This window comes from Triplophysa dalaica, chromosome 25 (genome assembly GCF_015846415.1).
Source record: "Triplophysa dalaica isolate WHDGS20190420 chromosome 25, ASM1584641v1, whole genome shotgun sequence".
Taxonomy (NCBI): Eukaryota; Metazoa; Chordata; class Actinopteri; order Cypriniformes; family Nemacheilidae; genus Triplophysa; species Triplophysa dalaica.
In genome coordinates, this window is record NC_079566.1 from 15,997,240 (window position 1) to 16,013,650 (window position 16,411).

Here is a 16,411-nt window from a genome sequence, read left to right on the forward strand (position 1 = left end):
TATTTCTTCAGTCACAAAGTGACATTTGTGTGGTTTGGTGGGTGTAAAGAGTTTTGAACAGTATTGTGTGTACAGTGTCTCTCTCTTTGATAAATGATATGTACACAAGTTTACAAACATAATAATGCACTGAGCTGTAAATGATACTAATGTGTTTCTGTTTTGTTGTCGACATGCATCTGTTTTTTTTACAAACCAGAGTCCACTTTTGCACAAACTATCTAAGAATCTTTCATTGTTTGAATAACTACACTCTAAAACTTTGCTGCCAGTAATATAAACCTATTTCTTACAATTTCTTTCATAAAACAAACAGTTTTCTTGTTTGTATCATAATTTAAAAAGTTTTTACATGAAATTAAGACAAAAATGCTTTATAAGAATGTCCTTTATTTGCCATGTCTTTGTGTAAAGTTTAATCAAACTGAAAACAGTACTAATAGGAAAGTAGTTTTAAGTCGTAATTAAATCTACAGTAAGTTGCTGGCAAACCTGCGGCAAAACTACAGCAAAGTTTTACAGTGTTCTGTAAAGAAATCCACCACAAAACATCCAGCTGACACTAAACTGAGGGTTAAGAGACCTGTCCGTGTTTCTGTACTTTCTAATGAACATATAATGTAGAAATATGAACATATTATAATGAAATATTATACACATTTATATACAAATTTCGTTGTATGCAGAAATGTTCAATGACATTAAATATGTAAGAACAATATGTATTTTATTGTTCTGATGAGAAAGTTTTCCGTAAAAAATAAGTGATAAATTCAATATAAGTGTATCAAAGTGTGATGTCATTATTTTTAAGATCCCTCATGTTTAACATTGAATCAGATCTGAACAGCTACACAACTGCACTGTCATGTAAGAGAAGCAGGTCACATTTATTTAATCTGACCATGAATTAGTAAACAACATCTATTATAAACAAACAAAAGGTAAATTTCATTTATTGTTTTTGATTCAATAAGCATTCCATGATACAGAAACCCATGGTTTTAACATAGGAAATGTTTATTGATTATTGGTAAAATGATGGTGATTCTGTTGAGATCATAGTGAATGGTTAATGGTGGTTAATGTGGGAAGGGTGAGTCGACGCTCATGCATTAATGATCATTATGTATTAACCAGCATCAGTGAAGATCTGCTGAACAAACACTTCACTCGTCTGAAGAACACACACTGAACAACATTCACTCACAGACAGAGGACATGAGGATGAAGCTTCCAAACCCAGGTCTGGACGAGCGGATCCCGTCTCACGCTGAGCTGGAGAGGATTGAGAAAGAGGATGCTGGAGAGAGACCTCAATGGGACAATAAAACTCAATACATGCTGACCTGTGTGGGCTTCTGTGTGGGTCTGGGGAACGTCTGGAGATTCCCGTACCTGTGTCAGAGTCACGGAGGAGGTTCGGCTCGTTTACTTTTATTATTCACTGCATCATATTAATCCTGTTAGCATATAAAACAACAACAGTGTGTTCATGTCAGATGTATATGTGAGGATGTTCAAAACTGTTGTCAGATAATGAGTTCAACCAAAAACAGCTTCCTGCAAAAGTTTGAAAGATGAATCTGAATCTATACAGACATGCACAACTTTCTAAAAGAAGTGAAATGAGAAAGAAACGTGTCATTGAATGATTAGCTAACAGGTTAAACAGTCATTTAATAACCTGCTAGAGTTCATCAGTTAAAGGGTCACTTCACCCAAAAATGTAAACTCTGTCATCATTTACTCACCTCGACCTGTAACATATCTGGGTGAATGTATTTGTACTGATGAACACAGAGAAAGATATTTGGAAGAATGCTTATAACCAGACAGATCTCGACCACCATTTACTCTTTTTTTTAGGAAAAATAATTTATTGTTTTTTGTTCTGTTTAACACAATAGAAGATATTTTGAAGAATGTAGGACAGCAAAAACTTCTGGGGCACTTTTGACTACCGTTGTATTTTTCCTTCTATGGGAGCCAATGGGGGACAAATCCGTCTGGTTATGCGCATTCTTCCAAATATCTTTCTCTGTGTTCATCAGAACAAAGACATTTATACAGATTTGGAACAACTAGAATGTGAGTAAATGATGACAGACTTGTCATTTTGGGGTAAAATATCCCTTAAATCACAGAATAATACTTTAAGTAGCGATGTGAAGATTTTAGCTTTCCTGTAGCTCAGTGGTAAGAGAATTGTGTAACAACACAAGGTTGTGGGTTTGATCCCAGGGGATTGCACATACCTGTGTATAAATGTGTAGGATAAAGAATGTAGGTCGCTTTGGATATAAGCGTCTGCCAAATGCATAAATGTAATTGTAAATATAGCGGCATCTAGTGGAGAGGTTTCGAATTGCAACCAACGGCTCACTCCACCTCTCTCCCGAAGCACTCTGGGAACTAACACAAGACAAACAAACATGTGGGCACATTCTTTCTTCTTTGCCGCAGGAGATAACGTATTTATGAAATGCTCTGTTGTTGGGTTGCATGGTGTACCGGTGCTTTGGTATATTCGTGAAGCTAAAGCTTCAAAATTCCCACGATGACCCACTGTTTTTTTATCGGTGGTATTTTAGTGCCGTATTTTGAAAGACTCGGACGAGAGTGAGTCATTCATCAAGAAACTTGCTTCGTTCTCAGCTGTTTTGAATGAGTTGGTTAAATGATTCACTGACACAAAAAAAAATGTCGCCACATACTGGCCATTTTAGTCACATCTAAAGTAAACCTTACATTTTCCGTTATAAGCATTGCTTTAAATGCAATTTGTTCCACATTGATTGAATTAGTTCCAATGTCAAAAAATCTTTGTAGTTACGACAGTAAACGTTGCTAAAATGACTAGACATTCTTGTTTTTAAATCTTAACACAGTAAATATTATAGTGTTCTACAGGAATTGCTAAATCTTATCCAATCTCTATAGTTAATACTGCAAAGTAGTGTGTGGTATAATACAGTTCACTTAATACCCTGTGTTTCATTTATATCTGTGTATTAAGGAATTGTGTAGATTTTAATTATGAACGTACACAGTATCGCAATACGACTAGATACCGTGATATATTTACCATAACAACTTTACTCTGTTGAGCAGGTTGTCCGTTTAGGGCTCCTGTAGAAACAACATGGTGAAGTCCATGCAAGAGGACCTGCTGTGTATATAGATAGAAAATAGCTCTTGAAGACAATAATAACATAGCACTTCATTAAGTTAGGTCTTTATACACCTCTGAACACAGTTACGTATATTATACTGCATTTTGTCAATAGATCTTCAATACAATTACACACTGGACCTTTAAGAAATCACTCATGTCAGATCAATAATAAATTATTATTATAACAAAACAATTTTTGAATAAATAAAAATCTGTCAAGCACATCTGATTATTTATAGTGATCCGTTAACTCATGTTAAAAGAAAAGGTGACACAATCTAGAGAGTAATATCCGATCAATGGTGTTGTGTGATTTTTCTGATGTTTCAGGAGCTTTTATGATTCCGTTCCTGATTCTTCTGGTGCTGGAGGGAATTCCTCTTCTTCATCTGGAGTTTGCCATCGGTCAGAGACTCAGGAAGGGCAGCGTTGGAGTCTGGACCGCTATTAACCCTTATTTAGCCGGAGTGGGTGAGCCATTATTGGTTTCTCTCTCACAGCTCAGGAGATTCAATGACCGTTGGGTTTCATTAAAGCATCGATTTAAGTCTCAGATGTGAACACATCAAGAGTCTGGAGGTGTACATGAATGTAGATTGTACAGGTGAAATCATCTGGATGTGAGGCAATGTGTTGAAAAATGTTGAGATAGAGATCTTCAATAAAATAATCAAACAGATAAAGTACTGTAAACTTAATGTTATAAAAAAGTAATACTTACTTAAAATTTTTTTTAACTTTTAAGTAAAGTATAAAAGTATTATGATTATTTTGGATTAACTTAAAGTTGTTAGTTAAACTCAAAAAATTATTTGCAGTAATTATTTAAGTTCTGTCTACTTAGTTTCATAGAAAGGATAAATTGAATATTTAAGTCGCACTTGCTAAGATTTGGTAAGAACATTAACTTAACAGTTATCAAAATTTGAAAGTTCTGCGTACTTCTCTCTGCGGACCTCTAAAACTGAAAGATTTCATTGCCAACTCATCCGGGTTTACAGTGCATCGGTTTTTGCATGTCTCTCCTCAAACTCTCATGAAAGACACACATGTGGGATTTCTGACTCACATGAGACTTTACTCCGATATTAAACCGTTCTGATCATTTAATAGATGTGATGCTGATGTGTTCTTCAGGTATCTCGTCTATGTTGGTGTCGTTTCTGGTGGGGATGTACTATAACACTATCATGGCCTGGGTCATGTGGTACTTCTTTAATTCTCTTCAGGATCCGCTGCCGTGGAGTCAGTGTCCTGTCAATGCCAACAGAACCGGTACATACACGTCAAAATCATGTTCTGATGACAAGTGTCTTTCATTGGTGTTGTTGTATGCATACTGTACTGATGTGTATGGATGATGTTCTGAGTCTCTCTCTCTGCAGGTCTGGAGTCAGAATGTTCCAGCAGCTCAGCGGTGGATTATTTCTGGTACAGACAGACTCTGAACAGCTCGGCGTCCATCGAGGACTCGGGTGGTCTGCAGTGGTGGCTGGTGTTGTGTTTGCTGTGTGCTTGGACCGTGCTGTACGTCTGCTGTATCAGAGGCATCGAGACGACAGGAAAGGTAAGAAACACATGACCTTCGTATGATGAAATCTTGCTCACGTGTAAACTCTGATCCTGCTCTGTCCAGGCCGTGTACATCACTTCCACATTACCGTACGCCGTCCTCACCATCTTCCTGATCAGAGCGTTGACTCTTAAAGGATCTCAGGACGGAATCATCTTCCTCTTCACTCCAGATGTATGTCCATCAGTTTAAGCAGTGATTGTGTACAGTCAGTCTCACATACACACGGGCACACACACAGACACAGAGAAGTCTGATGTATGTCATGTCACACGTGTGTTCAGGTGAATGAGTTAATGAATCCGTCTACGTGGCTGGACGCTGGAGCTCAGGTGTTGTTCTCGTTCTCTCTGGCGTTTGGTGGTCTCATCTCATTCTCCAGTTATAACCCTGTTCAGTAAGTCTGAAAGAAAGAAATGACACCTAACATCAACCACAACTTCACGTGTCACATGTTTTACCCTCAAACAGTAACAACTGTGAGCAGGACGCTGTTACCATCTCTGTGATCAACGGCCTGACGTCTGTGTACTCCGCCACTGTCATTTACTCCATCATCGGCTTCAGAGCCACAGAGAAATATGACGACTGTTTGAAGAGGCCAGTATGCATCACACAAACCTGTCAAGAACATCTTATCCCTTATGACAAATACACTTCAACTGCACGCTTGCACAAAATGCCTTCTATATTTTCATCCGTCATAAATAAAGTTGGACTGGATTCACTTCTCTGCGTTTCTTGATTCCGTAGTAAGCATTTTGAATGTTGAAAGTAAATCTCTCAAAACCTCTCACAGGAACATGTTGACGTTAATGAATGCATTTGATCTTCCGGAGGGAAACCTCACAGACGGTAACTATGGTAACGTCCTCCATCATCTCAATATGACATCATCAGAAGTGATCGCTGGACTGAAGCTGCAGACCTGTGACCTGCAGACTCTTCTCAGCGAGGTGTTCACACACATCAATCCCTTTCATTCATCATCTTGAGTTTTGTGTTCACGTGAGTGTGTTTGCTTGTTCAGGGTGTGGAGGGCACGGGTTTGGCTTTCATCGTCTTCACGGAGGCCATCACCAAGATGCCGGTGTCTCCTCTGTGGTCTCTTCTCTTCTTCATCATGCTCTTCTGTCTGGGACTCTCCACCATGTTCGGTAACATGGAAGGTGTGGTGGTGCCGCTTCAGGACCTCAATGTTCTTCCTAAGACGTGGCCTAGAGAGATCTTCACAGGTACACACATGATCACGAGTGTGATGTCTCATGAATGTTTTCTGAGCTCTCTCGTGTGGTGTGTTTCAGGTCTGACGTGTCTGGTGTCTTTCCTCGTGGCTCTTATATTTGTTCAGTCGTCTGGAAACTACTGGTTGACTCTGTTTGATGGATTCGCCGGCTCTATTCCTCTGCTGGTCATCGCTCTCTGTGAGATCATCGCTGTGGTTTACATCTATGGCATTGACAGGTACAGTACGGAACTTTCCCTCCCTCCCTCTCTCTCTCTCCTGCTTACAAGTGAAAGTGACGTCTGCTCCTTCTCCTGCTCTCATGTGGGCGTGTCGAGTGCTTTTCTGGGAGAATTGTCCAATTAGGGACTAAGAAAAGTTGTTACAAAACAGTTTTATATGTTTGAAAAAAACATTCTGAAACTTGTACAATCGCTGGGGGTGTGTATCGAGCACAGAAATACTACGTCATACACCCGACTCGGTTTTTGACAAGTTGCCCATGTTAAGCATGAGAAGAGAGAACTTTAACAGTGTAAAGAGTCAGAATGCATGAAACACTGATGTACAGCCACTTTAAGATATCCTGAAACATCAATAGAAATCTTATTTATTCAGTTATCAGATTATGTAAACATCTCAATTTAAAAAAATTGACCCATAAAACTGGTTTTGTTGTCCAGGGTCACAAATATAAAACTTCTCTCGTCATTAACTCATCTTCACCTCAATCACATATAAAACTGAGATGATGTCTGTAAACTTACTCATCATACACTCTTGAAAATAAAGATGCTTAAAAGGTTATTCAGAGTGATCCCACAGAAGAACCATTTTTGTTTTCACAAAGAACCATTCTGTCAATGCTTCTTCAAAGAATCTCTTTCTTACTTTTTATAATCTGAAGAACCTTTATTGAAACAGAAAGGTTCTTCAGATGTTAAAGGTTCTATTTGCAACCAAAAGGTTCTTCCACGGCATCGGAGAACCTTTGGAAGCATCTTTTGTGTGAAGGAAAGCAACACACAATTTAGTTTTGGGTCTGTAACATTTTTCCCTTCTACTCAAAAGTCTGTGGTCTTGTTTCTCTTTCAGGTTCAACGGAGACATAGAGTTCATGGTGGGACACAAACCCAATCTATTCTGGCAGATGTGCTGGAGATTTGTCAGTCCTCTCATCATTCTGATCATTCTCATCTTTTACTTCATGACTACAGTCAACAGACAGCTGACGTATGCGGTCTGGGATCCTCACTGGGTACATCACACTTTCATTCTTCACTGATGTTCTAGAATCAATCACATCTGTGTGAACTCAAGAGCTACAGAGAGAACGTTAGTTCAGTAAACAGACTCACCTTTCTTTCTTAATTCTCCAGATGAATTTTCCATCCCTTAAAAGGTTGACATACCCTGACTGGATCAATGGCATCATCTTCATACTGGCCGGTGTTCCCGGTCTGCTCATCCCTGGAGTGGCCGTCTTTAAATATCTGTGGAACTGCTTCCGCTCGAGAGAACATGAACTCAAAGCACAGATGACCGCCAGCACTTCTGAGAGACTTCAGATGAGTGTTAAAACATCTCAATGATTGACTCAATGTTTCTGACACCGTGACCTGTGGATCTGAGGCTTTACTTTCAAACCAACCGATGGAAAATCTGAATGATGTCAGACATTGTGCTCTTTTGACGTCTCTTAGGTCTTCCTTTATGTATATGTAGAAGTAGGAAGAGAATATGTTGGATTCCTGTGATCTGTGGGATAATGGACATTCAGATGATCATGCAATATCTCTTCTACTATACATGTGTTTGCACAAAGCTACGCATAAATCAATTCATTTTGTTTATTTAAATTTATTACATGAGCGGTTCGATTGAAGAATGTCACTATTGACCAATCACAATACAGATGCTCTTGTCTTTATTAAACATGTTATGGCTCTTATCTTTCATTAATAAATGATGATCAGATTGTGTTGAAATAGAGATTATCTGCGGTCAATGTCCCTGTGTGCTGGACAAGAGGGAAAGACTCTAGTGATGGATTATAGGGGTACTGGTTTATAATCACTCACTCACTCACTCACACAAACCTGTTAACACACACAAATATGCAAATAACTCCTAAACAATGATCAAAATGATGTACAATTCAAACTGAAAAAGTAATATTTCACAAACTCAAGGTTTAATTACTTAATTATTAACCAGTGGGTGATTTCCAGTCATGTCACATTAACTTATGATTCTACTAAACATCTATAAACAGACTGAATGAGGATCAATGGTTACAGTCAGTGTTTACTCTGAACACTTTAATGATGCAGAAGATGAATGAAACACAGGAGAGGATCAAACAACAGAGATTCTCGTCTTAACGTTCACTGTTTGTCATATTGATTTATTACCGTCTTGAGTTGCACAAGCTATAAATATAAAATTGTACTCGTGGGATTAATTCTCTCCAAGACACTTTTTATAGATGAAGCACTTATATTTCAGTGCATGTTAAATACAGTTGTGTTGATTTTCTTGATGTCTTTCAGAGAGACAAACTGATTTAATCACCAACTGCACTCACAGACAACTGGCGCTGTGACACGCCTGCACTGACACTCATCATCATCATATGTTTGTGGTATGTTTCTAGCCAAATATTTCATTGTATTTTTATTTATTTAGGTATAATGACCAACACGCTTAACCCTTGGGGAAGTTATACCAGCTTGGTTTGACTTTTTTTAATCAGAATATCACTGAAACATCATGTCACGGATGTAAAAGCATAAGTACACTTCATGGAACCAGAACTGGAAATTTCCCAACCTCACAGAAGAGTGAATCATTCATTTGACAAAAAACATCCATTAAAACCATTAGCTGTATTCTTTTCTGTGTTTATTTTCTATGTACTGCTGTATTTTACACATGGGTTCTATTCATTTAGCAGACTTTTGTGTTTTCTTTTTTATGTAAAATTGCTTTGAAACAATGAAACATTGTAAATGTGTTACTTTACATAAATAAATCAGGATCTCTGAACGAGCGAGTCCTCTTCTTTTTACAGCTTAAGGACTTTGTTTTTAACAGCATAACATTATCCACATAAAAACTGATTCTGCATGATAAAATATTATAGAAGTCAACCTTTGCATCTGGAGTTGTGTGTTTTTACAGTAAACGCACAGATTTAAAGAGTGTTTTGGGTGAAGTCACAGGGGTTACACATTAAACTGCAGGACACAACAGCACATTTAAATGACATGTGTCATAGATAACACACACACTGTCAGTATATAAGCCACAGCACAGCTCACACACACACACAGATCTGATCATCAGGATGGACACGTCCAGCACCGTCACCAGCATCAAGTCTGATGACACTCAACAGAGACCCAAATGGGACAATAAGGTTCAGTATCTGCTCACCTGTATTGGATTTGCTGTTGGACTCGGGAATGTTTGGAGATTTCCATACCTGTGTCAGATTTACGGAGGAGGTGCGTTTCATTTCAGGATTAAAGTTTAAATCAACACAATTACAGATTTGAAAACAATAAATAGAAAATAATCATGTTTTTTATGATGTCATCATGTTTTTATTGTGTTAGTCAGCTGTATTCTTGGGGTTATTATGGCTTAAATCAACACAAACCAACTGCAGTTTGATGGATATTATTTGGAATGACCAATAAAAAAACATGATTATGAAACATGTTAAAATGAAGTTATCTCATTTTGGAACCAAACTCTTCAGATATTGTTAAAGGTTCTAGAATAAACACTGTAGTTGATGTTACGGTATTCTTTATGTTTTTTTAACTCTTACAACTTTAAAATATTTCTGTGTTAATAAGGATTTCAGTGTACTTTCAGTTCCTCAGAGAAGACCTTTTTATGTTTTAATGTTTTTCCACTGCAAAGAAGTTTAGTTTGACAGAATCTACAGCCGGTTCTTCTTCTTCTCTGATGATTATCATTATTATTACATGTGTGCATGTGTTTATTTGCAATGTTTCAAATATGTTTCAATCCTTAAATGCTGAAGACTGTTGAGAAAATCAGCATATGCTGGGTCATGTTTTGAGGCTGGTTTGCTGGTTTAAGATGGTCATGTGCTAGTCCCTCACCAGCTTAAACCAGCACATGACCAGTTTAAAGGCGGGGTGTTTGATTTCTGTATGACCCTTGATTAGACAAAGTGGGGCCGAGTACCAAAACAATCCAAACATTCCTGATAAAAAATGTATTAACTAAAAGACTTCCGCCTGGCGTGTGACGTTTCGAGACACACAGGCTTCTAAATAATATTTTTTTTGAGATTTTAGGAGCTTTGGTACGCCCACTTAAGGTTAATGTGCGTGCTTTTGTCTTCTTTTAATCCTCAAGCGCTGCTCATTTTGTCTTTGCAAAGTTGTTAGTTTGCATCAAGTTTTCTGTTCTGTGTGTGTGTGTGTCAGGTGCGTTCTTGATCCCGTACCTGATCGCTCTGGTGTTTGAGGGTCTGCCGTTACTCTATCTGGAGTTGGCCATAGGTCAGAGTCTGAGGATGGGCAGTATCGGGGTCTGGCACTCAATCTCTCCTCTGTTGGGTGGAGTGGGTGAGTCGTGTGATGTCATCGTGACAGAATGATGTAGATCCAGAACTAGAGAAAGAAAACAGAGTCTGTCAGCTCATGTTAATGCATAATACAAAGTAACAGACTCTGACTGTAATGGGATGGATGTTTTGTGAATCATTGTTGCACATTTTCTCGTGAAAAGACGTTTACAATGAGAAACTCACAGAATCATTCTGCTTTTATCATGACAGATGCTGTTTTACCTCAAACTGCCAACATTCTTTAGATGGAAACAAAAAGAAATCCCACAAACATATATGATGAGTTTGGTTCCAAAATTAGAAATCTAATCATTAATTGATATTAATTGGAAAGCACAATAAAATGTAATAAAAATAAACAGAGCCAAAACTCTTCGGATATATATACCCCAAAGGAGCCAGTAAAAATCATCCCCACAGAACATCTTAAGAAAAACACACAAGAGATCCTGAAACACACAATAATGCTTCTCTACAGATACAAATCTACACATACACAAAGAGAACACAAGTGTGAATGTTTTCAGGAATGTTTGCATAAGAGGAAACACGTCATGTTGATGTTATCAAGAGTTGAAAACAAACTCCAGTCCTCAGTGAGTCTGTTGTCAGCTGTGAGGAAACTGATGATGATGATGATGATGAAGGTGTTGTGTATGTCAACAGGTGTGGCATCAATGATCATCTCATTCCTGGTGGGTTTGTTTTATAACACAATCCTGGCGTGGGTTCTGTGGTACTTCTTTCACTCCTTTCAGGAACCTCTTCCCTGGAGTCAGTGTCCTGTAAACGACAACCTCACGGGTACACAAACACACAAATATAACACACAAGAGAATCAAGACTGTAACGTAATATTTCCATTACTGCATCTTTCTCTCTCACACACGCGCATGCACACAAGTACACACACGCACACAAATGAAATGTATTGTGATCTTCTATTGTTGTATTATTGATGTTTGCATTAGAGAATCTTAGATTTAACTGTGATGATAATAACAGGAGTGTTTATTCTGTTCTTCTGTAGTGAAAGTGTTTATCAATGTGACGTGATGTGTGATTCAGGTTTAGTGGAGGAGTGTGTTCTCAGCACACCGGTGAATTATTTCTGGTACAGAAAGACTCTGAACATCACTCCAGACATCGAGGAGAACGGCTCTCTGCAGTGGTGGCTGGTGCTGTGTTTGGCTTCGGCCTGGAGCATCGTTTACATCTGTTTCATACGCGGTATTGAGACCATCGGCAAGGTGAGAACACAACAAGTGTGTCTGAACATCACTCTATTATACAACACAAACTGATGTGATGTGTGCAGGCTGTGTATGTGACCGCTACATTCCCCTACCTGGTGTTGACCATCTTTCTGATCCGAGCTCTCACTCTGCCTGGAGCCACAGACGGTCTGCTGTATCTGTTCACACCTGATGTGAGTCTCACACACACAAACACACATGTACATTTACAGCCACAAACGCATAGACATACCCACAAACAAACACACACACATAGACATGCACACACATACAGACAAACAAACACATGCATGAAAACGCACACACGCAAAGACACACACACAACCAAATACACACGTGCACAGACACACATGCACACGTAAACGTGCACGTGCACAGACACATAAACACACACATACAGAGACACAAACACATGCATGAAAATGCACACACGAAAAGACACACAAACACACACATACAGACACACACACACACACACACACACACACATGCACACACACATGCATAAACACAGACGGGCACACACAGGTGTAATGAGTGTGATGTTGTGTATGCAGTGGCAGATACTGATGTATCCTAAGGTGTGGCTGGACGCTGCCACTCAGATCTTCTTCTCACTGTCTCTGGCCTTCGGAGGTCTCATCGCATTCTCCAGTTACAACCCCAAAAAGTATGAGCGGTTATCAGCTCACACACATCTGCCAGACGTCTGTTTGATGTCTGTATTTACATCTGCACAACATTTTCTTCTCTTCTGTAATGTGTCCATGAGACGTCTGCTGTCAGACATCCAGTAGACGTCTGTAAGATGTTCATGATTCAGAATCGATGTACAACTGCTCTTTCTGAGATGTTAAGCAGATGTTTCCAGATCTCTGGGTCCTTTCCTTCACAAAATGTGTTTCATACAATCAGAATGATACACTTAACAATCACTTACACATTCAGATGAATAAATGTAACACAACACGGTCAACACTCCATGTGTAATGAATGTTTGATTGTGTTTGTGTGTCAGGAATGATTGTGAGCGGGATGCTCTGTTTGTGGGATGTATTAACAGCGCGACGTCTCTTTACGCCTCTATTCCCATATTCGCCATCTTGGGCTTTAAAGCCACATCCAACTACAACAGCTGTGTGAACAGGTGAATCACACACACACAAACACACACAAACGTCACAAACTCTGATGTTTGACTGCAGTGTGAGTAACACGTGAGCTGCTGATGTCACAGTAATATCTTGGATCTGACGAACGCTTTCGACATCGGAGATCAGAACGTCACCATTGAGAACTACGACCACTGGCTGAAGACTCTGAACGCATCAGATCCTGAGAAGCTGTCGGGTCTGAACCTGAAACTCTGCGTCCTCAAGACCTTCCTGGATCAGGTACATCATGAGAACGTTCATTCCTCTACACACTGGTTTGATGTGGATCAGTCATGTGTGAGTGTGGTGTTACCCAGAGTGCCTCAGGAACGGGTCTGGCGTTTGTTGTGTTCACGGAGGCTGTGATCGAGATGCCGGGTTCACAGGTGTGGGCCGTGCTCTTCTTCATCATGCTCTTCAGTCTGGGTCTCTCCTCAATGTTTGGGAATCTGGAGGGAGTTCTGACTCCTCTGCTGGATCTCCACATGATTCCCAAATGGATCCCGAAAGAACTCTTCACAGGTACTGCACACAAACATCAGCGACACAATCTTCACAACACTACACACATCAACATTCATCACGTCTGTTGCGTTGGAGTTTCTCAGGTGGGATGTGTGTGTGTCGTGTTCCTCAGGTGTGATGTGTGTTTGTGCTCCTCAAGTGTGTGTCTGTTCCTCAGGTGTGATGTGTGTGTGTGTGTTCCTCAGGTGTTATGTGTGTATGATGTGTGTTTGTGCTCCTCAAGTGTGTGTCTGTTCCTCAGGTGTGATGTGTGTGTGTGTGTTCCTCAGGTGTTATGTGTGTATGATGTGTGTTTGTGCTCCTCAAGTGTGTGTCTGTTCCTCAGGTGTTATGTGTGTGTGATGTGTGTTTGTGCTCCTCAAGTGTGTGTGTGTTCCTCAGGTGTTATGTGTGTGTGATGTGTGTTTGTGCTCCTCAAGTGTGTGTGTCTTCCTCAGGTGTGATATGTGTGTGTGTGTTCCTCAGGTGTTATGTGTGTGTGATGTGTGTTTATGCTCCTCAAGTGTGTGTGTGTTCCTCAGGTGTGATATGTGTTTGTGTGTGTGTTGTGTTTGTGTGTTCCTCTGCTCTGATCTGTGTTGTGTGTTTTCTCATGACTCTGATTTGTGTGTGTTCCTCAGGTGTGATGTGTGTTTGTGCTCATCAAGTGTGTGTGTGTGTGTGTGTGTGTGTGTTCCTCAGCTCTGATCTGTGTGTGTTTGTTCCTCTGCTCTGATCTGTGTGTGTTTGTGTGTGTTCCTCAGCTCTGATCTGTGTTGTCTCATGACTCTGATGTGTGTGTGTTCCTCAGCTCTGATCTGTGTGTGTTTGTTCCTCTGCTCTGATCTGTGTGTGTTTGTGTGTGTTCCTCAGCTCTGATCTGTGTTGTCTCATGACTCTGATGTGTGTGTGTTCCTCAGCTCTGATCTGTGTGTGTTTGTGTGTGTTCCTCAGCTCTGATCTGTGTGTGTTTGTGTGTCTTCTCATGACTCTGATGTGTGTGTGTTTGTGTGTGTTCCTCAGCTCTGATCTGTGTTGTGTGTCTTCTCATGACTCTTATGTGTGTGTGTTCCTCTGCTCTGATCTGTGTGTGTTTGTGTGTGTTCCTCAGCTCTGATCTGTGTGTGTTTGTGTGTGTTCCTCAGCTATCATCTGTTTTGTGTGTTTTCTGGTGGCTCTGATCTTCACACTTGGTTCTGGGAATTATTGGCTGGAGATCTTCAACAGTTACGTTGGCTCTGTTCCGCTCCTCGTCATCGCTTTCTTCGAGCTGGTCGGGATTGTGGTTTTCTACGGAATGGATCGGTAATTAAACTCATTAAACACACTTTTGAGAGAAATGAACGCTAGCGTGTGAGTGACATCAGAAGTGTGTTTCAGTTTCTGTGATGATATTGAAATGATGACGGGCCGCAGACCAAACATCTTCTGGCGTGTGTGCTGGATGGGAGTCAGTCCTCTCTTGCTATTGGTCGTTCTGGTGGCTTACGTCATCGTCCAGGTGCAGGAACACCCCACGTACCCCGCCTGGAACCCTGCATATGTGAGTTAAAGGAGTTTAAAACTGCATCCCACACAGATGACTGATCTGCCCAAGACTGATTCCTTTACATTTATCCTGCAAAATCATTGAAGAAGAAATGAAAATGATTCTTCACTCTCAGTGGAATATTACATATGATGTGAACATTTCACCTGTCAATGAGTGCGTTTACATGCACAGTCTTACAACGAATTTGCTTAATAAGCTGATATATGAAAGGTCATGTAAACGCGTAAAAGCTCATAAACGGTTTAAGCAAAACCAGATCGTCAGAGATCGTGTTTTGCCCATTCTGACGTCGAGCTGCATGTGAACACCTTTACCGGTTCTCTCAGTTTTTTAAAAGTGCGCATGTCTGAAAGCGCAGTAGTAAAAGTCCCAAACGGAAGTAATAGTAAAATAACGTATAAAAGTCCTCTCTCAAATCTTGTAGTTGACGTAGAAACGTCAAAATGAAGAACTATTGTTGCATATGCAGGTTCTGCGGACAAGAGAAGAGATATAAAAACACCGCGACCGCTTTCCCGCTGCATTTTTAATGACTAAACAGACCATCGATGATGACGTCACTGCACGCGAGAAACCCGGCAGGCGTGTAAACGCGGTTTATTACTATTCATGTAAACGGGTTTCTTTTTAAGCTGATTTCTTTATTTTAGGCATGTAAACGCACTCAGTGTAAAGTCAGTATTTTATGTGCGTTCTCGCGCAGGTGAATTTCCCGGATATGGAGCAGAAGCCGTATTCTGATTGGGTGTTCGCCATCTGTGTGCTGTTGAGCTCTGTGCCGGTGATCTCTATACCCATCGTGGCCGCATACAGACTGATGAGAGGACAAACACGGTCACACAACAGTGAACACCTGCCGAACCCGTACAACAACCCCACCTTCACAACAGACAACCAGACCTAACACAACATCTGCTCATCACGTCACGTGTCTGTGGATGAGACTCACTGACAGGATTATAAACACATCTGCATGGAGTATAAGTGACTTAACAAAGAGAAACAACTTCACAATGTGACAGAAGAAATGAGTAAGAGAGACATATTAGTGCATAGTTGGTTCCAAAATGAGATGTTTTTTATTTTGTTATTGTGTTTTTATTGTTAGTTTGCTGTATTTTGTACCAGTTGCGGTTTGATGTTATTAATTTGAAAACACAACTAAAATTTATGAACATTTTTAAAAACGGTATTTATCTCTTTTGGAATCAAACTCCTCAAATATCAATTAAACTCATGTGTGCTGTTTGTTTTTTCTATTTTTTTATTGCGTTTTTTTAACATTGAACTGATGTATAAACTGATAATAAAATTAAAGTCGGACATTTGTGGTTATAACATTTTACTACACAAACCA

At 39.8% G+C, this 16,411-nt stretch overlaps 2 protein-coding genes and 1 long non-coding RNA gene across 5 annotated transcripts; 2 read left to right on the forward strand and 1 right to left on the reverse strand.

Annotated features, from left to right (window-relative positions):
* Positions 1-1,154: 1,154 nt before the first annotated feature.
* Positions 1,155-7,958, forward strand: slc6a19a.1 (solute carrier family 6 member 19a, tandem duplicate 1). Of its 2 annotated transcripts, XM_056741881.1 has the most exons (12): positions 1,157-1,420; positions 3,509-3,649; positions 4,316-4,453; positions 4,564-4,745; positions 4,815-4,925; positions 5,036-5,148; positions 5,223-5,351; positions 5,551-5,707; positions 5,782-5,986; positions 6,056-6,215; positions 7,072-7,234; positions 7,356-7,958. In XM_056741881.1, the coding sequence occupies exons 1-12, from the start codon at positions 1,222-1,224 to the stop codon at positions 7,566-7,568; spliced, it is 1,911 nt and encodes a 636-aa protein (XP_056597859.1). In that variant the 5' UTR covers positions 1,157-1,221; the 3' UTR covers positions 7,569-7,958. The 2 variants fall into 2 exon arrangements, with proteins under 2 accessions (XP_056597858.1, XP_056597859.1); XM_056741880.1 differs by having other exon boundaries at positions 1,155-1,420; positions 5,782-6,215.
* LOC130415897 (uncharacterized) lies at positions 7,600-11,223 on the reverse strand. Of its 2 annotated transcripts, XR_008905979.1 has the most exons (4): positions 10,977-11,223; positions 10,466-10,827; positions 9,415-9,463; positions 7,600-7,734 (listed from the first exon to the last, which is right to left on the reverse strand). It is a non-coding gene; the product is annotated as an uncharacterized LOC130415897 (long non-coding RNA). The 2 variants fall into 2 exon arrangements; XR_008905978.1 differs by having other exon boundaries at positions 10,466-11,223.
* slc6a18 (solute carrier family 6 member 18) lies at positions 9,301-16,392 on the forward strand. Its single transcript, XM_056741883.1, has 12 exons — positions 9,301-9,485; positions 10,446-10,586; positions 11,255-11,392; positions 11,657-11,838; positions 11,907-12,017; positions 12,402-12,514; positions 12,863-12,991; positions 13,082-13,238; positions 13,316-13,520; positions 14,648-14,807; positions 14,883-15,045; positions 15,758-16,392. Exons 1-12 carry the CDS (start codon positions 9,326-9,328, stop codon positions 15,956-15,958), a joined length of 1,860 nt encoding a protein of 619 aa, XP_056597861.1. The 5' UTR covers positions 9,301-9,325; the 3' UTR covers positions 15,959-16,392.
* The last annotated feature ends 19 nt before the right edge of the window (positions 16,393-16,411 follow it).